Here is an 18,474-nt window from a genome sequence, read left to right as displayed (position 1 = left end):
AGCAGGGCCGTGTGCAGCGGAGGCCCCTCCCATGACAGGGCAGTGTGCAGCGCAGGCCCCTCCCACGACAGGGCCGTGTGCAGCAAAGTCCTGCCCCCTTGCCCCCCAGGGCCGTGTGCAGCGCAGCGCCCCTCACCTCGTGGGGCCCTCACGATACACTATCACCAGGGCCGAGTCTGTCACAGATGGGAGTGACAGAGAGTGCACTTCACTCACAGAAGTGAAGCAACAATATATTTTATTGGCATGAACTAGTGAGTTACCAGAGTTTGGTGGTAAATGTGACAGCGATTTAACGAGACTTGATGGCAAGGGACACTTGGATCGTTTACTGCATGGAGGACAGGGCCAGACAAAACTGTGAGGGAGACCCTGTCATTGGGTCATGAGCTTCAGAAGGGACCCCCTTGCATTCTAAACTCCTTCTCAGAGAGGAGCCTAGGCGTGGCTGGATCCAGACTTAGTCCCAGCCTTCGTCAACGGCTTATGTCTAAAGGGTTGTACGTGCGCAATCAATCCTTTCTATCGCTTCGCTAACGTTTCAAAGTTTCAGCATGCTGTTAGTCACTTACGGAGACTCTATTGCGGCAAGGAACCTCTCAACCTCGAGGAGTAACCTTGAAGGTCATCCCTACTCAAGGGGAGATCCTGGCATGCAGCCCACTGCCATGCCAGAGAGCTCAAAGGGCTCTTGGGTTACTCCCTATTTCTGGGACAGGGTGATTGACTCACAGTCCTATCTGCATACCTAGCACAGATTTTACATTGACCAGCACTGTGCTTAGGTGGGCGACTGCCCAAATTGGCACTTGGCTCTTGTGGTGTTATCTGCCTCACCAGAATCCGCTCTGGGCGGGGTGCAGCCATCACGACCACCACTGGTGGTTATGGCTTGATAGAGGTCAGGTTGGGGTGGGGGAAGCACACCCTCACACTCCACCCCATGGCTCTAGTCAATTCATCTTAGTCTCACAGAGTGGTGGTATGGTCACCTCTTGCCCCTGCTATGCTGTACTAAATAGTATCTTGGTAATTTATGTGCTTACAGCTCTGCGGCAAGTAGATAGCAAAGTATTGCTATTTGTTATGTATCCAGTGCTTGGAGCTGGGTTATTTGTTTTATCATGGACCAAACCTTTACATACAATATGATTATAAACACTAGACATATTAAAGTTAGAGTTCATAAAATCATAACTGGGTGAAGCATGAAATTAAAAATTGCCATTGCCGTCAGTGACAATAGAAGAAGAGTTTCCCACCAGTGGTGTTCTCCATCCTTCATCGCTCTTTCCAAGACATGGTCTGGAGTTTTGTGTCCGTTGTTTCAGACACATTCTAGCAGTTGACACAGGTCATCGTGTTGCAGTAGTTTCTTCACCAATGTAAGATTCTTTCCGATTCACTGCGTTCCCCATGTGCCCACTGCAAAATCTCGACTGAATGCTCCTCCTGCCTCTGGTTTGACACAGCACCAGCTTTCCATCTCTTCACAACCATGCAGCCAGAGTTTCACAGAAGCTTTGGAGTTTCTTTCACTTCCAGCTACTGATACAGGCAAAGAGCAACATGACAAATTTGCTAACTGCTCTGAGGTGGATGGTTTGCGAGGGTGGGCTTGAGAGAGAGACCAGACACAGCGCAGCTGGAAATGGAAGCCGAGTAGAAATTACAGAAGAAAGACTAGGTGAGAGGAAAAAAAGGGAGGAAGAAGAAGAAGGGGCTATGGACAAATATACATGATTATGTTATGTTATGTTATGTTATTTTTTCTATCTGTGGTGGGAGTCTGCTGCCCAACAGGAGTCCGCTGCCCTGTCCGTGTTGGCCTTCATGCGTGCTGCCAGGCGGGAGAACGTCCGTCCGCTGGAAGTGCCCTCCAGGCTGAAGAGGTGCTCCAGTAAGGAAAGGCAGCAGCTCTGCCGCAGCAGCCAGGCTAGCCTCTTCCTCCTGCCACAGAGAGAAACTGCTGGGCCCAGAGGCACGAGCTGTGCAGTGCTAAATCGGACAGCGTGGGGGGAAAGCAGGGCGGCGGACAAGCCAGTTACAGCTCCTCGGAGGAAAGGGAGCTGATGGAGGGAGGGCTGCCGGAGCGGAAGGGGGCAAGCAAAGAAGTGCTGCCGGGGGAAGCTCGAGAGGGCGTCTTGGCACTACAGCGCCAGGGGGGCCAAGCAAAGCCGGGAACTGGCAGGAAAAGGGGGATCGCCCTCTGAGCTTCCTCATTCCCACACCTCAGCTCCACCTACTACTCCTTCCCCGTGTCCTGGTCCTGCCTCCAGACCCCCTGCCCCTTTCCAGCCTCTACTCCCTGTTCACAGCTCCCTGTTCCCAGCCACCACCACCCCCCTGCCACAGCCAACACGTGCCAGCAGACACATCCCCGGCTGCAAGCTGCTTTTTACCCAAAGGCGTGCTTTGTTCCCTTGACTGTGCGGAGGGGAGGGAGCGTGGGGCTCTGTCGTTCCCTGTTCTAGCCCCACATGGCTCCTTGATGCCTCGGTCCTGCTAAGGCCTGTGCATCAGGTTAGGTGTGGCCGCAAGTTACCCACACGACGCGCCCCTCCAGCTGCTGCTGGCCACCCGCGCTGGCGCACCTGGGGGGGCCCCTCTGCCACCCTGATGTCCCCTCCTGTCCCCAGCCACCTTATCATCCCATCCTGGTTCTTCTCCCCATCCAGGTTCTTTGTCCCCATCCTGTCCCCATCCCCACCCCAGGGTGGCTGCCTCTGCCCTGCAGGGGGACGGGGACACTTGGGGACCCCCTGGGGACAGTTGGGGACCCCCCCGGGGCAGTGGCCGGCCCAGCCGGGCGGTCGCTGAGTTGAGCAATAAAATCCCTTCGGTTTCTCTGTCCCCCCTTGTCCCTTCATGTCCCCCCGGTGTCCCCTCCTGTGTCCCTCCATGGTCCCCAATGTCAACCTGGGTCATACTGGGGTCCCCCAATCATCCCAATGTCCCCCAGGTTCACCCCAATGGCCCCTCACAGTCTTGAGTGTCCCACTGGGTCACGCCAGGGTCCCCCCACAGTCCCCAGTTTTCCCCAGTGTCCCCGCTCAGTTCCCAATTTCCCCCAGGGTCCTCCCAGAGTCCCAAGTGTCTCTCTGGGTTCACCCCGGGGTCCCCCCAATGTCCCCCAGGGTCACTGCACTGTCTCCCTGGGTCACTCCCAGGTCGCCCCACGGTCCCCAATGTCCTCTGGGTCACTCTGGGGCCCCTCACGGTTCCAATGTCCTCCTGGGTCCCCCAAGCATCCCCCAGAGTCCCCCCACAGTCCCCAGTGTTCCCCTGGGTCATGGCGGGGTTCTCCCATGGTCCCATGGGTTCACCCCAGGGTCCCCCCAATGTCCCCAATTTCCCCTAGGTCACTCTGGGGTCACCCATTGTCCCAATGTCTCCCTGGGTCACCCCAGGGTCCCCAAAATGCTTTCTGGGACACCCGGGGTGCCCAGTGTCCCCCTGAGTCACCCCCAAGTGCCGTGCGGGGTCCCCCTGTGTCCCCCTTGTGTGCCCCATGGTCTCCCTGCTCCTGCTCCTTCCCCTCAGGGTCCCCAGTGTCCCCCTGGGTCACCTCACTGTCCCCAATGTCCCCATCGGTCACCCCAGGGCCCCCAAAGAGCCCTCAGGGTCCCCAATGTCCCGCAGGCTCCCCAAAGTCCCCCTGGGGTCCCTCATGTCCTGCCCTGGTATCACCCAGTGTCCCCCTGATCCCTTTGAGTCCCCCAGGGGTCCCCAAATTCCCTGGAGGTCCTTCTGGGTCCTGCCTGGGGTGCCCCCCACCTGTGTCCCCCCGGTGTGTCTGGGTCCCCTCGAGGGCCCCCAAATCTTGCTGGGGTCTCCCTGGTCCTGCTTGATCCCCTCAGGGGCCACCCATATTTCTCCTGCTCTCCCTCCATCTCCTCCCTGTGTCCTCCTGCTCCCCCCAACCCCTCTGTGTCGCCTCGGTGGAGGCACAACCCCCTCCCCATCTCTGCGGGGCCCCCAAAAAGGGGGGTGTGTGTCTGTCCCCCCACACTGTGCTCACCCCCCCGGGCAATAAAGCTGGTTCATTGCCATTCTAGAGACAGTCTGGAGGAAGGAAGACTTTCCCTTGGTTGGGAAGGATCACGTTAGAGACCAATTAAGGAAACTGGACATCCCCAAGTCCATGGGGCCTGATGGGATGCACCCACGAGTGCTGAGGGAGCTGGCAAAAGTCCTTGCTGGGCCACTCTCCATCATTTATCAACAGTCTAGTTAACAGGGAAGGTCCAGATGACTGGAGGCTTGCCAACGGGACGCCCATCTTCAAGAAGGGCCGGAAGGAGGATCCGCGGAGCTACAGGCCTGTCAGCCTGACCTCGGTGCCGGGGAAGATCATGTAGAGGTTCATCTTGAGGGCGCTCACAGGGTACGTGCAGGACAACCAAAGGATCAGGCCCAGCCAGCACGGGTTCATGAAAGGCAGGTCCTGCTTGACCAACCTGATCTCCTTCTATGACCAGGTGACCTGCCTAGTTGATGAGGGAAAGGCTGTGGATGTTGTCTACTTGGACTTTAGTAAAGTCTTCGACACCGTTTCCCACAGCATTCTCCTGGAGAAACTGACTGCTCATGGCTTGGATGGGCGCACTCTTCGCTGGGTAAAAAAACTGGCTGGATGGCCGAGCCCAGAGAGTCGTGGTGAATGGAGTCAAATCCAGTTGGTGGCCGGTCACAAGCGGAGTCCCCCAGGGCTCAGTTTTGGGGCCGGTCTTGTTTAATATCTTTATCAATGATCTGGACGAGGGGATCGAGTGCTCCCTCAGTAAGTTTGTAGATGACACCAAGTTAGGTGGGAGCGTTGATTTGCTCGAGGATCGGAAGGCTCTGCAGAGTACCGTTCTGTACCATTGTTCTGTTTAGTGCGGTTGAGCTAAACAATCGAGGTCTTTTTGGCCCATCGGGGCCAGTTTGGAACAGGTTACAGTAAGTAGCGTGTTCAGCGAAACCCCGTTCGGCTCTAATAGGGTTGCAGGGGTGTACTGGTGCCGGTGACTGATACGCTTTTAATTCTTCAGTCAGAGTTTTGACCACCTCTTCACGTTCTAATCTCCACTCCCAGGGTTTGCCTTTCCGTAAGAGGGAGTATAATGGATGGGAAAGGATAGAAAATCCAGGTACATGTGTCCTCCAATATCCTAAACTTCCCCTTAATTGTTGTAAATCCTTCCTTGAGTGGGGCATTTGCAGCTCTTCCATTTTCCTTTAAGGTATCTGGAGGAATCACTGCACTGCTATCCACCAAGTACCCAAAATTTTTACTTATTTACTTGGTTCCTGGCATTTTCCGGGTGGAATCTCAATTTCTACTTTATTTAGTGCTCGCTCTCTACAATTACCTGAAAGGGGCTTGTGGTGAGGTGGGTGTTGGTCTCTTCTCCCAAGTGACAAGTGATAGGACAAGAAGAAACGGCCTCAAGTTGCACCAGGGGAGGTTCAGGCTGGATATTAGGAAAAATTTCTTCACTGAGAGAGCGGTGAAGCACTGGAAGAGGCTGCCCAAGGAGGTGGTGGAGTCACCATCACTGGAGGTGTTCAAGAAACGTGTGGATGCGGCACTACGGGACATGGTTTAATGGGCATGGTGGGGTTGGGTTGATGGTTGGACCTGATGATCTTACAGGTCTTTTCCAACCTTAGTGATTCTGTGATTCTGTGAAGACTAGCTTTGTCGTCTGTCTTTTGCGTCATCTGGCTTGCTCTGAGAAGATTCTCGCAAGTCAGACTCCACATCAGCCTTAATGGGATCTGCTGTATTCAACCAGAGCAAGTTTAGATGTTTTCCAAAGGTGTTCTTCCCCCTTTTAGTCTGCAAAGTTTAACCTCTTTCTTTTTCCATCACCGTGCTATAGCCTTGATTTATTTTTTTTAATTCTTCCTACTTTGTTCATTGCACCAGACCTTTGAAAATGCCGTTTTCCAAGAACATAAAGGAGTAGTTTAGCATTTTAAAAAAGCAAGAAGCCCATTTTGGATTGTCTCTCTAATACAGAACTATTGTGTGAATTGAGTTCAAAATGCATTTCTCTGCCTTTCAGAGTTGAAACGGATGCCTAGGGAGAGGTATCCATCCTTTTGCTTCCTGCAGTAAAAAAAGATTTAAGAAAAACAGGGCCTGTCTTGTAAGATAAGACCCCTGGTTTACAGTTTTAGGGGTTGCAACGTCCAGATGGATCTTCCTGGACGGGGAGCCGGTGGTTTCTGACAGCCCATCCGTTAGTGTGACTGGGGAGGTTTGTTTCTTGTCATTGTCTCCATGTTTGCTTTGTCAGGTATGTGTCTCTGAATATTTTGGTTTCTGGCTTCCCCCTTTTCCCTTGGCAAATTCTATAAGTCGCTGAACACGGGAACGTAGAGCTTAGTTTGGTTTTGTTTGTTGGGTGCCTAATCCTTTCCAAAAGAGGTTTTTGGTACTCTCCTGAAAACTTTCAGTATCAGCGCAAGTCTGTCCAGTAACTTGTCAACTCTTTTCAACAGAAAGAAGGAAAAAGGAGAAGCTTTGACTCTTGATTTTCAAAAGCTGGCGTGGCTATTGTCTTTCTTGCACTACGTACGTAGGGTATGAGAGAGGGCAAAGAAAGTATGCCCTTTGACATTATGCTTCTCTAGAAGCTGCTGAAAGAGCTGTGTGGGTCAGAAATCTTTTCTGCTTAAAATCCTGTTAAGGGCGAAAAGGGAACAGATCTTAGATGTAAAGTCAAGAATCTTCTTAGTAGAAGTGACATGTGAAGCCTAATGGCAGAACTATTATTAGTCCAGGCCCAGTTATTAAAGAAAGATAAAACACAGTAACACTGCCATCACAAAGGAGCCTCAGTAATAGTTTCAAAGCACATGTCCTCTTCTCTCCCCCTTTTCCTCTGCTGTTATTCTCACTCTCCCAGTACCCCCTGTCACGGGTGAATTGATAGATGCACTTCACTCGTAAGAGAGAAGCAGCAATATGTTTATCGATCTAAAACAGTGATGTAACAAAGTTTGATCGTAAATGTGACAGTGGTTTGACAAGGTTTGATGGCAAGGTACTCTTGATTATTTACTGCATAGAGGACAGGGTCAGCCAAAACTGTCAGGGAGACCCTCCTGCTGAGTCGTGAGCTTCCGAGAGGACCCTCTTGTGTTCTAAACTCCTTCTCAGAGAGGAGTCTAGGCGAGCTGGATCCAAACTTAGTCCCGCACTTGGTCAACGGTTTATGTCTAAAGGATTATATGTGCACAATCAACCTAAGACACAGTCTTAGCAAAGCTTACAAAGTTTAGCAAGCTATTAGTCACACACCGGGATCCGTTGTGGCAAGGAATCTCTCAGTATCAAGGAGTAAGGGATCTCTGCGGCAGGAGTAACCTTGGGAGGTGTCCCTCCTCACGGGGACATCCTGGCGTGCAGGAGAGCTCCAAGGGCTCTTGGGCTGCTCACTCTTTATGGGGGTGAGATGACTGACTCATAGTCCTCTTTGCAGACCGACCACAGATTATAGTGTTTTCAAATTGGGCTTGAGCCGGACATGGACCAGCACTGTAGTTAGGTGGACGCATTGCCATAAATTAGCCCTCGGCTACTGTGGTGGTGTTATCTGTTTCCCCTGAATCCACTTGGAGCCGAACGCATCCATCACCACCAGAGGCATCCATCACGGCCGAAACTGGTGGTTATTGCTTGAGCAGGGTTACGGGCAAAGGTCAGGATGGGGTGGGGGGGAGCACGCTGTCACAGTGAGGCCACCAAAAATGTCCCTAGTAGCTCTCCCCTGGCACCTGCCTTTTCACCCTGGGCTTTGCTTTTGCTCCATTACAGGAAAGCGTAGGACAATGTCCCCAGCTGCTGTTGCCTCCAGGCTGGAGCTGAAGGTGGCACTGGGTTCAGGGTCTTCCTCAGAGGGCTCCACGACATCCAGCCAAGAGCAGAAGTTGGGCGAAGAGGTTACTTGTTCCAGCACTAAAAGAGGTGATGCAAAAACTGACCTTCCACGTGGGTTTCTCATTCATGCCCAGGGTTTGGAGCAATGGTCACGGTGCAACAGGGTACAAAACCACCCTGAGATGCTGCTTTCAGCTTTGGTAAATCCCTCCCAGCAAGCCTCGCTTCTCAATATAGCATAAAAATACATAAAGAGAAAAAAGAAGAAAACAACAATACCCTGAGAAAAAGCACATGGCAACACGGGACCGAAGAGTGCAAAAAGACACGGGAAGGGCCGAGGAGCTCCCGGCCAAGCTGGGTGGTGCTTTCCTCCACAACCAGAAAACACCCGTGTGGTTTTCGTGCTTGAAGTATCCCAGAAAATATTCCAATGGGATCTGTCGGTTTTCAGGAAGGCATTGCCCTCTTTGCCTCCTTTCCCAAGATCAATTCCCAGGAAGCAAGATGGGAAATGGGAAGGAAGAGAGAAGGAAGAAAGCAAAGGAAGAGGGATCTCCCGCCTAGTGACTCTTGGAAAACTGGATGCCTCTTCTTCTGCCCCAACACAACCGGGTTTGGCAATGGACAGGCAAGGGCAGGATGGCTTTTGGCACCATTTGCTTCTTCCCCAGGAATCCTCCATTTTCCATCCCTAATTTCACAAATTTTTGCAGGTAGTAGGATTTCTTTCTTTTTTTTCTTTTTTTTTTTATTTTTTTCCCTTTGCTCACACCAACATCTGTCAATAGGCAGCTCTTAGCATGTTTGGGCAGCTTTTCCAGGCAACAAGAAGAACCAAGTCCTCCAAGTGGTCCTCCAAGCCCGTTGCCCAGCACTGGACAACCTAGCAGAGCATTCAGGGTACACGATGCGGCTCGGTGGCACTAAGACACTAAAAAGCGTTTTTCCGTAACTCAGTTGTGCATTCCTTAACGTGTGTCTGAATATTGAATTTCTTCTTTGAGATTTTCCTTTAAAAGTTGCAAGCTTTTGTTGTTTGTTTATAATTGTTGTTATAATTTATTGTTGTTATAATTTATTACTTAAGCTGATCTTCTCACAAACCGTATAATAACACCGTATTTTGACATTGCTCCTCACGTTCACTTTTATCCAGAAGAGGATGAAAAGTTTCTTTTCGAGCCCGTGGGCTGCCGAGACCACAGATCAGCAAAACCCCGTTTCCATTTTCCCAAGGCCTTGGCTGCCTCGAGGGTTGAACCTTCAGTGGTTGAACCTTGGGAGAGGGTGGAACCTTCAGTGGTTGTGCTGTATATGGAACCAGATTATAGCAATGGAATTTGGGTGTCCTTGAGGACGGAGATGGAAACGCGCTCTGGTAACTGGGATACGCATGCTGGTCAAAACAATGCTACTGTACAAAGACCTTTTGAGTATCCAATAACCCGTTTAGTGCGTGTAATGGTGTGCAGTGCTATAGGATTTGTTCTAGAGAAGTATTTTGGAATTTAATCAAGACTTGTATCCTAAACTAAACTCGGGTGATTTTAATCCTAAAAAATACACCCCTAGGATGAGATTTTAAATGCAAATATTAGTATAACGAGTTCCATTAAAATTAAGACATGCACAGATGAACTTTAGTCTGAGTGACCAATCAGTTCTTGTAACGTGATTCTTTCTTTGTTCTTGCTTTGTATAAAAGACCCTGTGTGTTTCTGAGAGGTGTGCTGGCTGTGTTAGATGGCCGGCACCCAATTGTGCAAAATGGAAATAAATACAAATATCTGGACTCAGCGTGTCGATTGGCATTTTGCACACCGGGTGAAGAACCCTGATTTAGGGACAACAGTTGGACCTTCAGTGGCTGAACCTTGGGAGAGTGGTTGAACCTTGGGAGAGTGGTTGAACCTTGGGAGAGGGTTGGACCTTCAGTAGTTGGACCTTGGGAGAGGGTTGAGCCTTCAGTGGTTGGACCTTCAGTGGTTGGACCTTGGGAGAGGATTGAACCTTCAGTGGTTGGACCTTCACTGGTTGAACCTTCACTGGTTGAGCCTTCACTGGTTGAGCCTTCAGTTGTTGAACCTTGGGAGAGGATTGGACCTTCAGGGGTTGGACCTTGGGAGAGGGTTGGACCTTCAGTGGTTGAACCTTCACTGGTTGGACCTTGGGAGAGGATTGAACCTTCAGTGGTTGGACCTTCACTGGTTGAACCTTGAGTGGCTGAACCTTGCGAGAGGGTTAAGCCTTCAGTGGTTGAAACTTCACTGGTTGAACCTTCACTGGTTGGACCTTGGGAGAGGGTTGTACATTCAGTGGTTGGACCTTCACTGGTTGAACCTTCACTGGTTGGACCTTGGGAGAGGATTGAACCTTCACTGGTTGGACCTTGGGAGAGGGTTGGACCTTGGGAGAGTGTTGAGCCTTCAGTGGTTGAACCTTCACTGGTTGGACCTTCACTGGTTGGACCTTCACTGGTTGGACCTTCACTGATTGAACATTCAGTGGTTGGACCTTCCCTGGTTGGACCTTGGAAGAGGATTGAACCTTCAGTGGTTGGACCTTCAGTAGTTGAAATTTCACTGTTTGAACCTTCAGTGGTTGAACCTTCACTGGTTGGACCTTGGGAGAGGGTTGTACTTTCAGTGGTTGAACTTTCAGTGGTTGAAACTTGAGAGAGGGTTGAACCATCAGTAGTTGGACCTTGGGAGAGGACTGAGCCTTCAGTGGTTGGACCTTCACTGGTTGAACCTTCACTGTTGAACCTTGGGTGAGGGTTGAGCCTTCAGTGGTAGAACCATGGGAGAGGGTGGAACCTTCAGTGGTTGAAGGGCAGAGAAGGCCACCAAAGCCACCCAGAGGATCATTCCCTCCGGGGTCCCAGGACTGATCCCAGGCTGACCAGCCATTTCCTGCATGGGGCGGGGGGGCGATATCACACCCCAACGGGGAAGGGAGCAGATCCCAGAACGCGCATCCTCAACGCGGCCAGACCGACTGCACCCCATGGCACCGCGGCCACACCTCGGCTCCAGGCAAGGCGGGAGCGGGACCACGCTCAGCCTCACCGTGGCTCAGCTCACCGGGAACTTCCTCCGCTGAATTAAATGAGGGTTTTGATTGTGACGAGAGGGGTTTTTTTGGAGGGGGGTAAGGTCAAAAGGACCAGATGCCTCCAGACACCTGGGTCCTCTACAGACCCACCCTTGGACGTCTTGGTCCTCTGTGGGTCCCTCCAGATGCCAGGCATCGGGGCGGTGGATTCGTAGAGGACCCCGGTGTTTGGGTGGGATCAGTAGAGAAGCACCCATGGGTGCGGCTCCCGCCTACCCCCCAGGAGCTCTGCCCTCCAGCATCGGGTTTGGGGGGACCCTGGGTCACACAGCCCCAACACCCCCCAGGCACCCCAACAGCCCAGCCCAAAACATCAGGTGGACACAGCCAGCGCACCCCAGCTACACCCCAAATGCACCCCAGCTACACCCCTGCACCCCAGCTGCACCCCAACTACACCCATACACCCCAACTGCACCCCAAGTACGCCCAACTGCACCCCAAAAACACCCCTGTCCCCCAACTGCACCCCAACTACACCCATACACCCCAAGTGCACCCCGAGTACACGTGACTGCACCCCAAATACACCTGTCCCCAACTACACCCTAACTACACCCAGACCCCCAAACTGCACCCCAACTGCTGCCCTAAACCCCAGCTTCACACCTACAGCCGTACTACACCCCAAAGTACACCCCAACTACACCCATGCACCCCAGGTGCACCCCGAGTACACCCGACTGCACCCCAAACACACACCTGTACCCCAACTACACCCCAACTACACCCATACACCTCAACTGCACCCCGAGTACACCCAACTGCACCCCAAACACACCCCTGTACCCCAACTACACCCATACACCCCAGCTGCACCCTGAGTACACCCGACTGCACCCCAAACACACCCCTGTACCCCAACTACACCCCAACTACACCCATACACCCCAACTGCACCCTGAGTACACCCGACTGCACCCCAAATACACCCTTGTACCCCAACTACACCCCAGCTACACCCATACACCCCAACTGCACCCTGATTACACCCGACTGCACCCCAAATACACCCCTGTACCCCAACTACACACATACACCCCAACTGCACACTGAGTACACCTGACTGCACCCCAACTACACCCCTGTACCCCAACTACACCCCAACTACACCCATACACCCCAACTGCTCCCTGAGTACACCTGACTGCACCCCAAATACACCCTGTACCCCAACTACACCCCAACTACACCCATACACCTCAACTGCACCCTGATTACACCCGACTGCACCCCAAATACACCCCTGTACCCCAACTACACCCATGCAGCCCAACGGCACCCTGAGTACACCCGACTGCACCCCAACTACACCCTTGTACCCCAACTACACCCATACACCCCAACTGCTCCCTGAGTACACCTGACTGCACCCCAAATACACCCTGTACCCCAACTACACCCCAACTACACCCATACACCTCAACTGCACCCTGATTACACCCGACTGCACCCCAAATACACCCCTGTACCCCAACTACACCCATGCAGCCCAACGGCACCCTGAGTACACCCGACTGCACCCCAACTACACCCTTGTACCCCAACTACACCCATACACCCCAACTGCTCCCTGAGTACACCTGACTGCACCCCAAATACACCCTGTACCCCAACTACACCCCAGCTACACCCATACACCCCAACTGCACCCTGATTACACCCGACTGCACCCCAAATACACCCCTGTACCCCAACTACACCCATGCAGCCCAACGGCACCCTGAGTACACCCGACTGCACCCCAACTACACCCTTGTACCCCAACTACACCCATACACCCCAACTGCACCCTGAGTACACCCGACTGCACCCCAACTACACCCCTGTACCCCAACTACACCCCAACTACACCCATACACCCCAACTGCTCCCTGAGTACACCTGACTGCACCCCAAATACACCCTGTACCCCAACTACACCCCAGCTATACCCATACACCCCAACTGCACCCTGAGTACACCCCTGTACCCCAACTACACTCATGCACCCCAAGTGCACCCTGAGTACACCCGACTGCACCCCGAACACACCCCTGTACCCCAACTACACCCCAACTACACCCATGCAGCCCAACTGCACCCAGCTACACCCCGACATGACCGATCACCCCCAAACCTGCACAACCATGCACCTCTGCGCCCCCGAACCCACCCTCACCCCCTGGGCGGGGGGTGCCCTGGGTGTCAGGGCCCTCGTCGGGGCCCCTCGTTACCGCCCCTCGTTAAGGCCCCAGGAACTGCAAAAACCAGTGGTTTATTTCGCAGCTTTGGCCGTCCCGCGACAGCGCCCAGACGGGGCAGGGGAGGCCCCCAACCCCCCCTCTTCCCCCCCCCCAAAGTACCCCAAAAAACAGGGCTTGGGCCCGGCCCCCCAAATCCCCCCAAAATGCCCCAAAACTGGAGCTTGGTATGCACACCCCACCCCCCCCAACAAAGGGCCCAAAATCCCCCCAAAATGCCCCAAAACCAGGGCCTGGGCCCAGTGTCCCCCCCCCGGGGATCCCCAACCCTCCTGAGACCCCAAATCCCCCCGAAATGCCCCAAAACGCTCTCCTGGGGCAAGGGGGGTCCTGCTGCGTCCTGGGGAGAGGGACCCTGGGTCTGCCCCGGACCCCCCAAACCCCCTGTGGGGAAACGGGGTCCCCCCCATATCCCCCCCAAAGCCCATATGGAGGATTTGGGGTCCCTCTGTCCTGGTGGGTTCCCCCCCCCCCACCCAGAGCCCCCATGGGTGCCCCCAAAATGGTGGGTTTGGGGTGCAGGGGGGGCCTGGGGACCTCTTGGTGGCAGGGACAGGCGGTGGCAGCTGGGGGGTCCCGGTGGCCTTGAGTCCCCTCACTTCGCCGTCATCATCTGCACAAATTCTGCCAGGAGAGAGGGAGAGTCAGTGGGGACGGGGACACGGAGGGGACACGGTGGGGACACGGACACGATGGGGACACGGCAGGGATGGGGACAGAGCAGGGATGGGGACGCGGCAGGGATGGGGACGTGGCAGGGACAGGGGACACGTTGGGGACAGGGAAACAGCAGGGACAGGGATGGGAACAGGGGACACTGCGGAGCCCGTGGGGATGGGGGACACAGTGGAGACAGGGGACACCGTGGGGTCCCCAGAAAGAGGTGACACAGTGGGGTCTGGTCCCTTGGAGATGGAGGAACGCGGTGACATCCCACGTTCGTGGTAACAGGGGTGACAGGAGACACGGATGCTGTCCCCATCCCCATTCCTGTCCCCACCGTGTCCCTGACCCCAACGCAGGTCTTGCCAGGGGTGACAGGGGACACGGTGGCATCCCCGGCCGGTGGTGACAGGGGACACGGTGGCATCCCCGGCCGGTGGTGACGGGGAACGTGGTGCGGCACCGGGGAAAGAGGAGCCCCATGGGTGGGTGCTAGCGAGGTCCCATTGGGTGCCAGCAGGGACCTGTGGGTGACAGAGGAGACGCTGGGTGACAGCGGGGACCCCCGGGGTGACAGCGGCACTCACCCTCGTAGTTGACCTGCCCGTCGCCATCGATGTCGGCCTCTCGGATCATCTCGTCCACCTCCTCGTCCGTCAGCTTCTCCCCCAGGTTGGTCATCACGTGCCGCAGCTCTGCCGCGCTGATGTACCCGTTCCCGTCCTGGGGTTGGGGACACGGCGGTGACACCGTTGCCTCGCCCATCCCCCTGTCCCCGTCCCTGTCCCCGACCCACCTTGTCGAAGACGCGGAAAGCTTCACGGATCTCCTCCTCACTGTCCGTGTCCTTCATCTTCCTCGCCATCATGGTGAGGAACTCGGGGAAGTCGATGGTGCCGTTGCCTGCAGGGGGGGACGGAGTGAGCAGGGGGACAGGGGGACAAGGGGACACGCGGGGACAGGCGGGGCTCACCGTCGGCGTCCACCTCGTTGATCATGTCCTGCAGCTCGGCCTCGGTAGGGTTCTGGCCCAGCGAGCGCATGACGGTGCCCAGCTCCTTGGTGGTGATGGTGCCGTCCCCGTCCTTGTCGAAGAGCGAGAACGCCTCCTTGAACTCTGGGGACCGTCACCGCGGGGACGGGGTCACGCGCTGTCACCAGCCAGGGCCGGGGACAGGCGACGGGGTCTGCGGGTGGCCCCAGCCGCACACCCGTGTCATCCTGAGGGCCAGAGTCCCCTCCTGCGTACCCTGGTGCCACCCGCAACACCCCAGGGTCCCCTCCTGGGTGTCCTGCTGTCACCCCAGCACCCTAATGTTCCTTCCTGCCTGTCACACTGTCACCCTGACACCCCAGCGTCCCCTCCTGGGTGTCCCAATGTCACCACAACACCCCAGCGTCCCCTCCTGGGTGTCCTGCTGTCACCACAACACCCTAATGTTGCCTCCTGGGTGTCACACTGTCACCCCAACACCCCAGCGCCCTCTCCTGGGTGTCCCAGTGTCACCCCAACACCCTAATGTGGCTTCCTGCCTGTCACGCTGTCACCCTGACACCCCAGCGTCCCCTCCTGGGTGTCCCAGTGTCACCCCAGCACCCCAATGTCCCCTCCTGGGTGTCTCAGTGTCACCCCAACAACCCAGCATCCCCTCCTGGGTGTCCTGCTGTCACCTGAGGACCCCACTGTTCCCTCTTGGGTGTCCCAGTGTCACCCCAACTCCCCAGCGTCCCCTCCTCGGATTCCTGCTGTCACCCCAGCACCCTAATGTTCCTTCCTGCCTGTCACACTGTCACCCTGACACCCCAGCATCCCATCCTGGGTGTCCCAATGTCACCACAACACCCCAGCGTCCCCTCCCAGGTGTCCTGCTGTCACCCCCAGCACCCCAATGTTCCCTCCTGGGTGTCCCAGTGTCACCCCAGCACCCTAATGTTGCCTCCTGGGTGTCACACTGTCACCCTGACAACCCAGCGCCCTCTCCTGGGTGTCCCAGTGTCACCACAACACCCTCATGTTCCCTCCTGGGTGTCACGCTGTCACTCTGACATCCCACGGTCCCCTCCTCGGTGTCCTGCTGTCACCCCAGCACGCCAATGTCCCCCCCTGGGTGTCCCAGTGTCACTGTAACACCACAGCATCTCCTCTCCTGGGTGTCCTGCTGTCACTCCAACACACCAATGTCCCCTCCTGGGTGTCCCAGTGTCACCCCAACTGCCCAATGTCCCCTCCTGGGTGTCCCAATGTCACCGCAACACCACAGCATCCCCTCCTGGGTGTTCCAGAGTCACCCCAACACCCCAATGTTCCCTCCTGGGTGTCCCAGAGTCACCCCAACACCCCAGCGTCCCCTCCTGTGTGTCCCAATATCACCCCAGCACCCCAGCATCCCCTCCTGGGTGTCCCAATATCACCCCAGCACCCCAGCATCCCATCCTGGGTGTCCTGCTGTCACCCCAGCACCCTAATGTCCCCTCCCGGGTGTCACACTGTCACTCCGACACCCCAGCATCCGCTCCTGAGTGTCACAGTGTTACCCCCCCCACCCTGGTGGGACCCCTGCCCCACTGAACCACCCCCCCGGTGTCCCCCCCGCTGTGCCCCCCCCCTCCCCTGTGCCCCCCCCACTTGTTGCCCCCCCCGAGTGTCCCCTCTGGGGTCCCCTCCCCGCGCTGTCACCCCCCCCGTGTCCCCCCACCTGCGATCTGCTCCTCGGTGAGCTGGTCAGCCTGGGGGGGGACGGGGGGACACGGGTGAGGGGGCACCCACGGGACCGCCGCAGCACCCAATGCCCCAACACCCGCTGGCACCCACAGCCCCCCCAACACCCCCCCAGCACCCATCCCCCCCCCAATCCCCCCAACACCCCAACATGCCCTCAGCACCCATCGCCCCACCCAACCATCAGTGACCCGTTGTCATAGCAACCCAGTGACACCTTCCCCAGCAGCCCCTTGGTCGCCATAGCAACCCCGGTGTTCCCCGCCCCATAGCATCCTTTGGTCGCCATAGCAACCCCGGTGTTTCCCCCCCCCTCCGCCCCATAGCAGCCCCTCGGTCGCCATAGCAACCCCGGTGTTCCCCGCCCCATAGCATCCTTTGGTCGCCATAGCAACCCCGGTGTTTCCCCCCACACACCCCATAGCAGCCCCTCGGTCGCCATAGCAACCCCAGTGTTCCCACCCCATAGCATCCTTTGGTCGCCATAGCAACCCCGGTGTTTCCCACCCCCACCCCATAGGAACCCCGGTGTTCCCGCCCCATAGCAGCCCCTTGGTCGCCATAGCAACCCCAGTGTTCCCGCCCCATAGCATCCTTTGGTCGCCATAGCAACCCCGGTGTTTCCCAACCTCACCCCATAGCAGCCCCTTGGTCGCCATAGCAACCCCCGTGGGGGCCCCCCGGCCCATAACAGCCCCTCGGTCGCCATAGCAACCCCTGTGTTCCCGCCCCATAGCAGCCCCTCGGTCGCCATAGCAACCCCGGTGTTCCCGCCCCACAGCAACCCCTCGGTCGCCATAGCAACCCCGGTGTCGTCGTGTCCCCCCGCCCCATAGCAGCCCCTTGGTCACCACAGCATCCCCTTGGTCGCCATGGCAACGCCGGTGTTTCCCCCCCCCCCAGCCCCATAGCAGCCCCTTGGTCGCCATAGCAACCCCCTGGGCCCCCGTCGCCCCACAGCGCCCCCCGGTCGCCATAGCAACCCCAGTGGGCCCCCGTCGCCCCATAGCGCCCCCCCGTCGTCATGGCAACGCCGGTGCCGCCCCCTGACCATGGCGCTCCGGTGGCGGCGGGAGGCTCCTGCGACCGCAGCACCGCGGATCCCTCCGCTGGCCCCGCCCCTCCCGCAGGCCCCGCCCCCGGCGGAAGGATCCCGTTCGCTCACTGGGCGGCGCCACCTCATTGGCTGGGGGCGCGCGGCGGGCTGAGAGCGCCACCCTGATTGGCTGCCGCCGAGCCGCAATGCGCCAAAGCGGCGGCGGGAAAGCGGGGAAGTGGGGCCGGCCCTCGGCGTCACGTGACCCCCAGGGCTCCGCCCCCCCCGGCCCTAGCCCAGTCCACTCTGCTGCGGGGGCCGCGGCAAGGTCGCCATGGCAACGGGCAGCTCTCCCCGCCCTCCCGCCAATGGGCACGCCCGTCGCCATGGCAACAGCCAGCGGCTCAACCTGCCACAAGGGGCGGGGCAACGACCGCGGGCGGGCGGTTGCCGTGGCAACAGCCCCCCCTACAGCCAGGGGTCTCCATGGCAACAGTGCGGTCTCCATGGCAACAGTGAGGGCTGCTGGCTCCGCCCCCCGGACGCCTGGGGCCCCGCCCAGCTTACAATAATTACTTTATTTTAACATCTTTAATTACAGACGGTAAAATCGCCCGGCGGGGGGGGAGGGGCACGTCCTGGGGGGGGGGGGGGGCACAGGGCGGGGGGGGGGAGGGGCCAAATCCTGAGCACACCCCCCCACCCCCCCCTCCCCCCACATCTATTGCTTGTTGGGGGAGGGGCAACAAGGGGCAGCCCCCCCCCGGGGGGGGCAATGCGAGCAGAGGGACCCCCCCCCCCCCCCCAAAATCTCCCCCCA

At 56.8% G+C, this 18,474-nt stretch overlaps 1 protein-coding gene across 1 annotated transcript; it reads right to left on the bottom strand.

Annotated features, from left to right (window-relative positions):
- Window positions 1-13,781: 13,781 nt before the first annotated feature.
- On the bottom strand, window positions 13,782-17,695 carry LOC132321168 (calmodulin-1). The gene is made up of 6 exons (XM_059834750.1): window positions 17,670-17,695; window positions 16,596-16,626; window positions 14,873-15,016; window positions 14,696-14,802; window positions 14,487-14,622; window positions 13,782-13,860 (listed from the first exon to the last, which is right to left on the bottom strand). Exons 1-6 carry the CDS (start codon window positions 17,670-17,672, stop codon window positions 13,832-13,834), a joined length of 450 nt encoding a protein of 149 aa, XP_059690733.1. The 5' UTR covers window positions 17,673-17,695; the 3' UTR covers window positions 13,782-13,831.
- Between the last annotated feature and the right edge of the window lie 779 nt (window positions 17,696-18,474).

This window comes from Gavia stellata, unplaced genomic scaffold, assembly GCF_030936135.1.
Source record: "Gavia stellata isolate bGavSte3 unplaced genomic scaffold, bGavSte3.hap2 HAP2_SCAFFOLD_123, whole genome shotgun sequence".
In the NCBI taxonomy this organism is placed as follows: domain Eukaryota; kingdom Metazoa; phylum Chordata; class Aves; order Gaviiformes; family Gaviidae; genus Gavia; species Gavia stellata.
The sequence above is the reverse complement of the archived record's forward strand: the minus strand, read 5'-3'. Positions and strand labels throughout refer to the sequence as shown.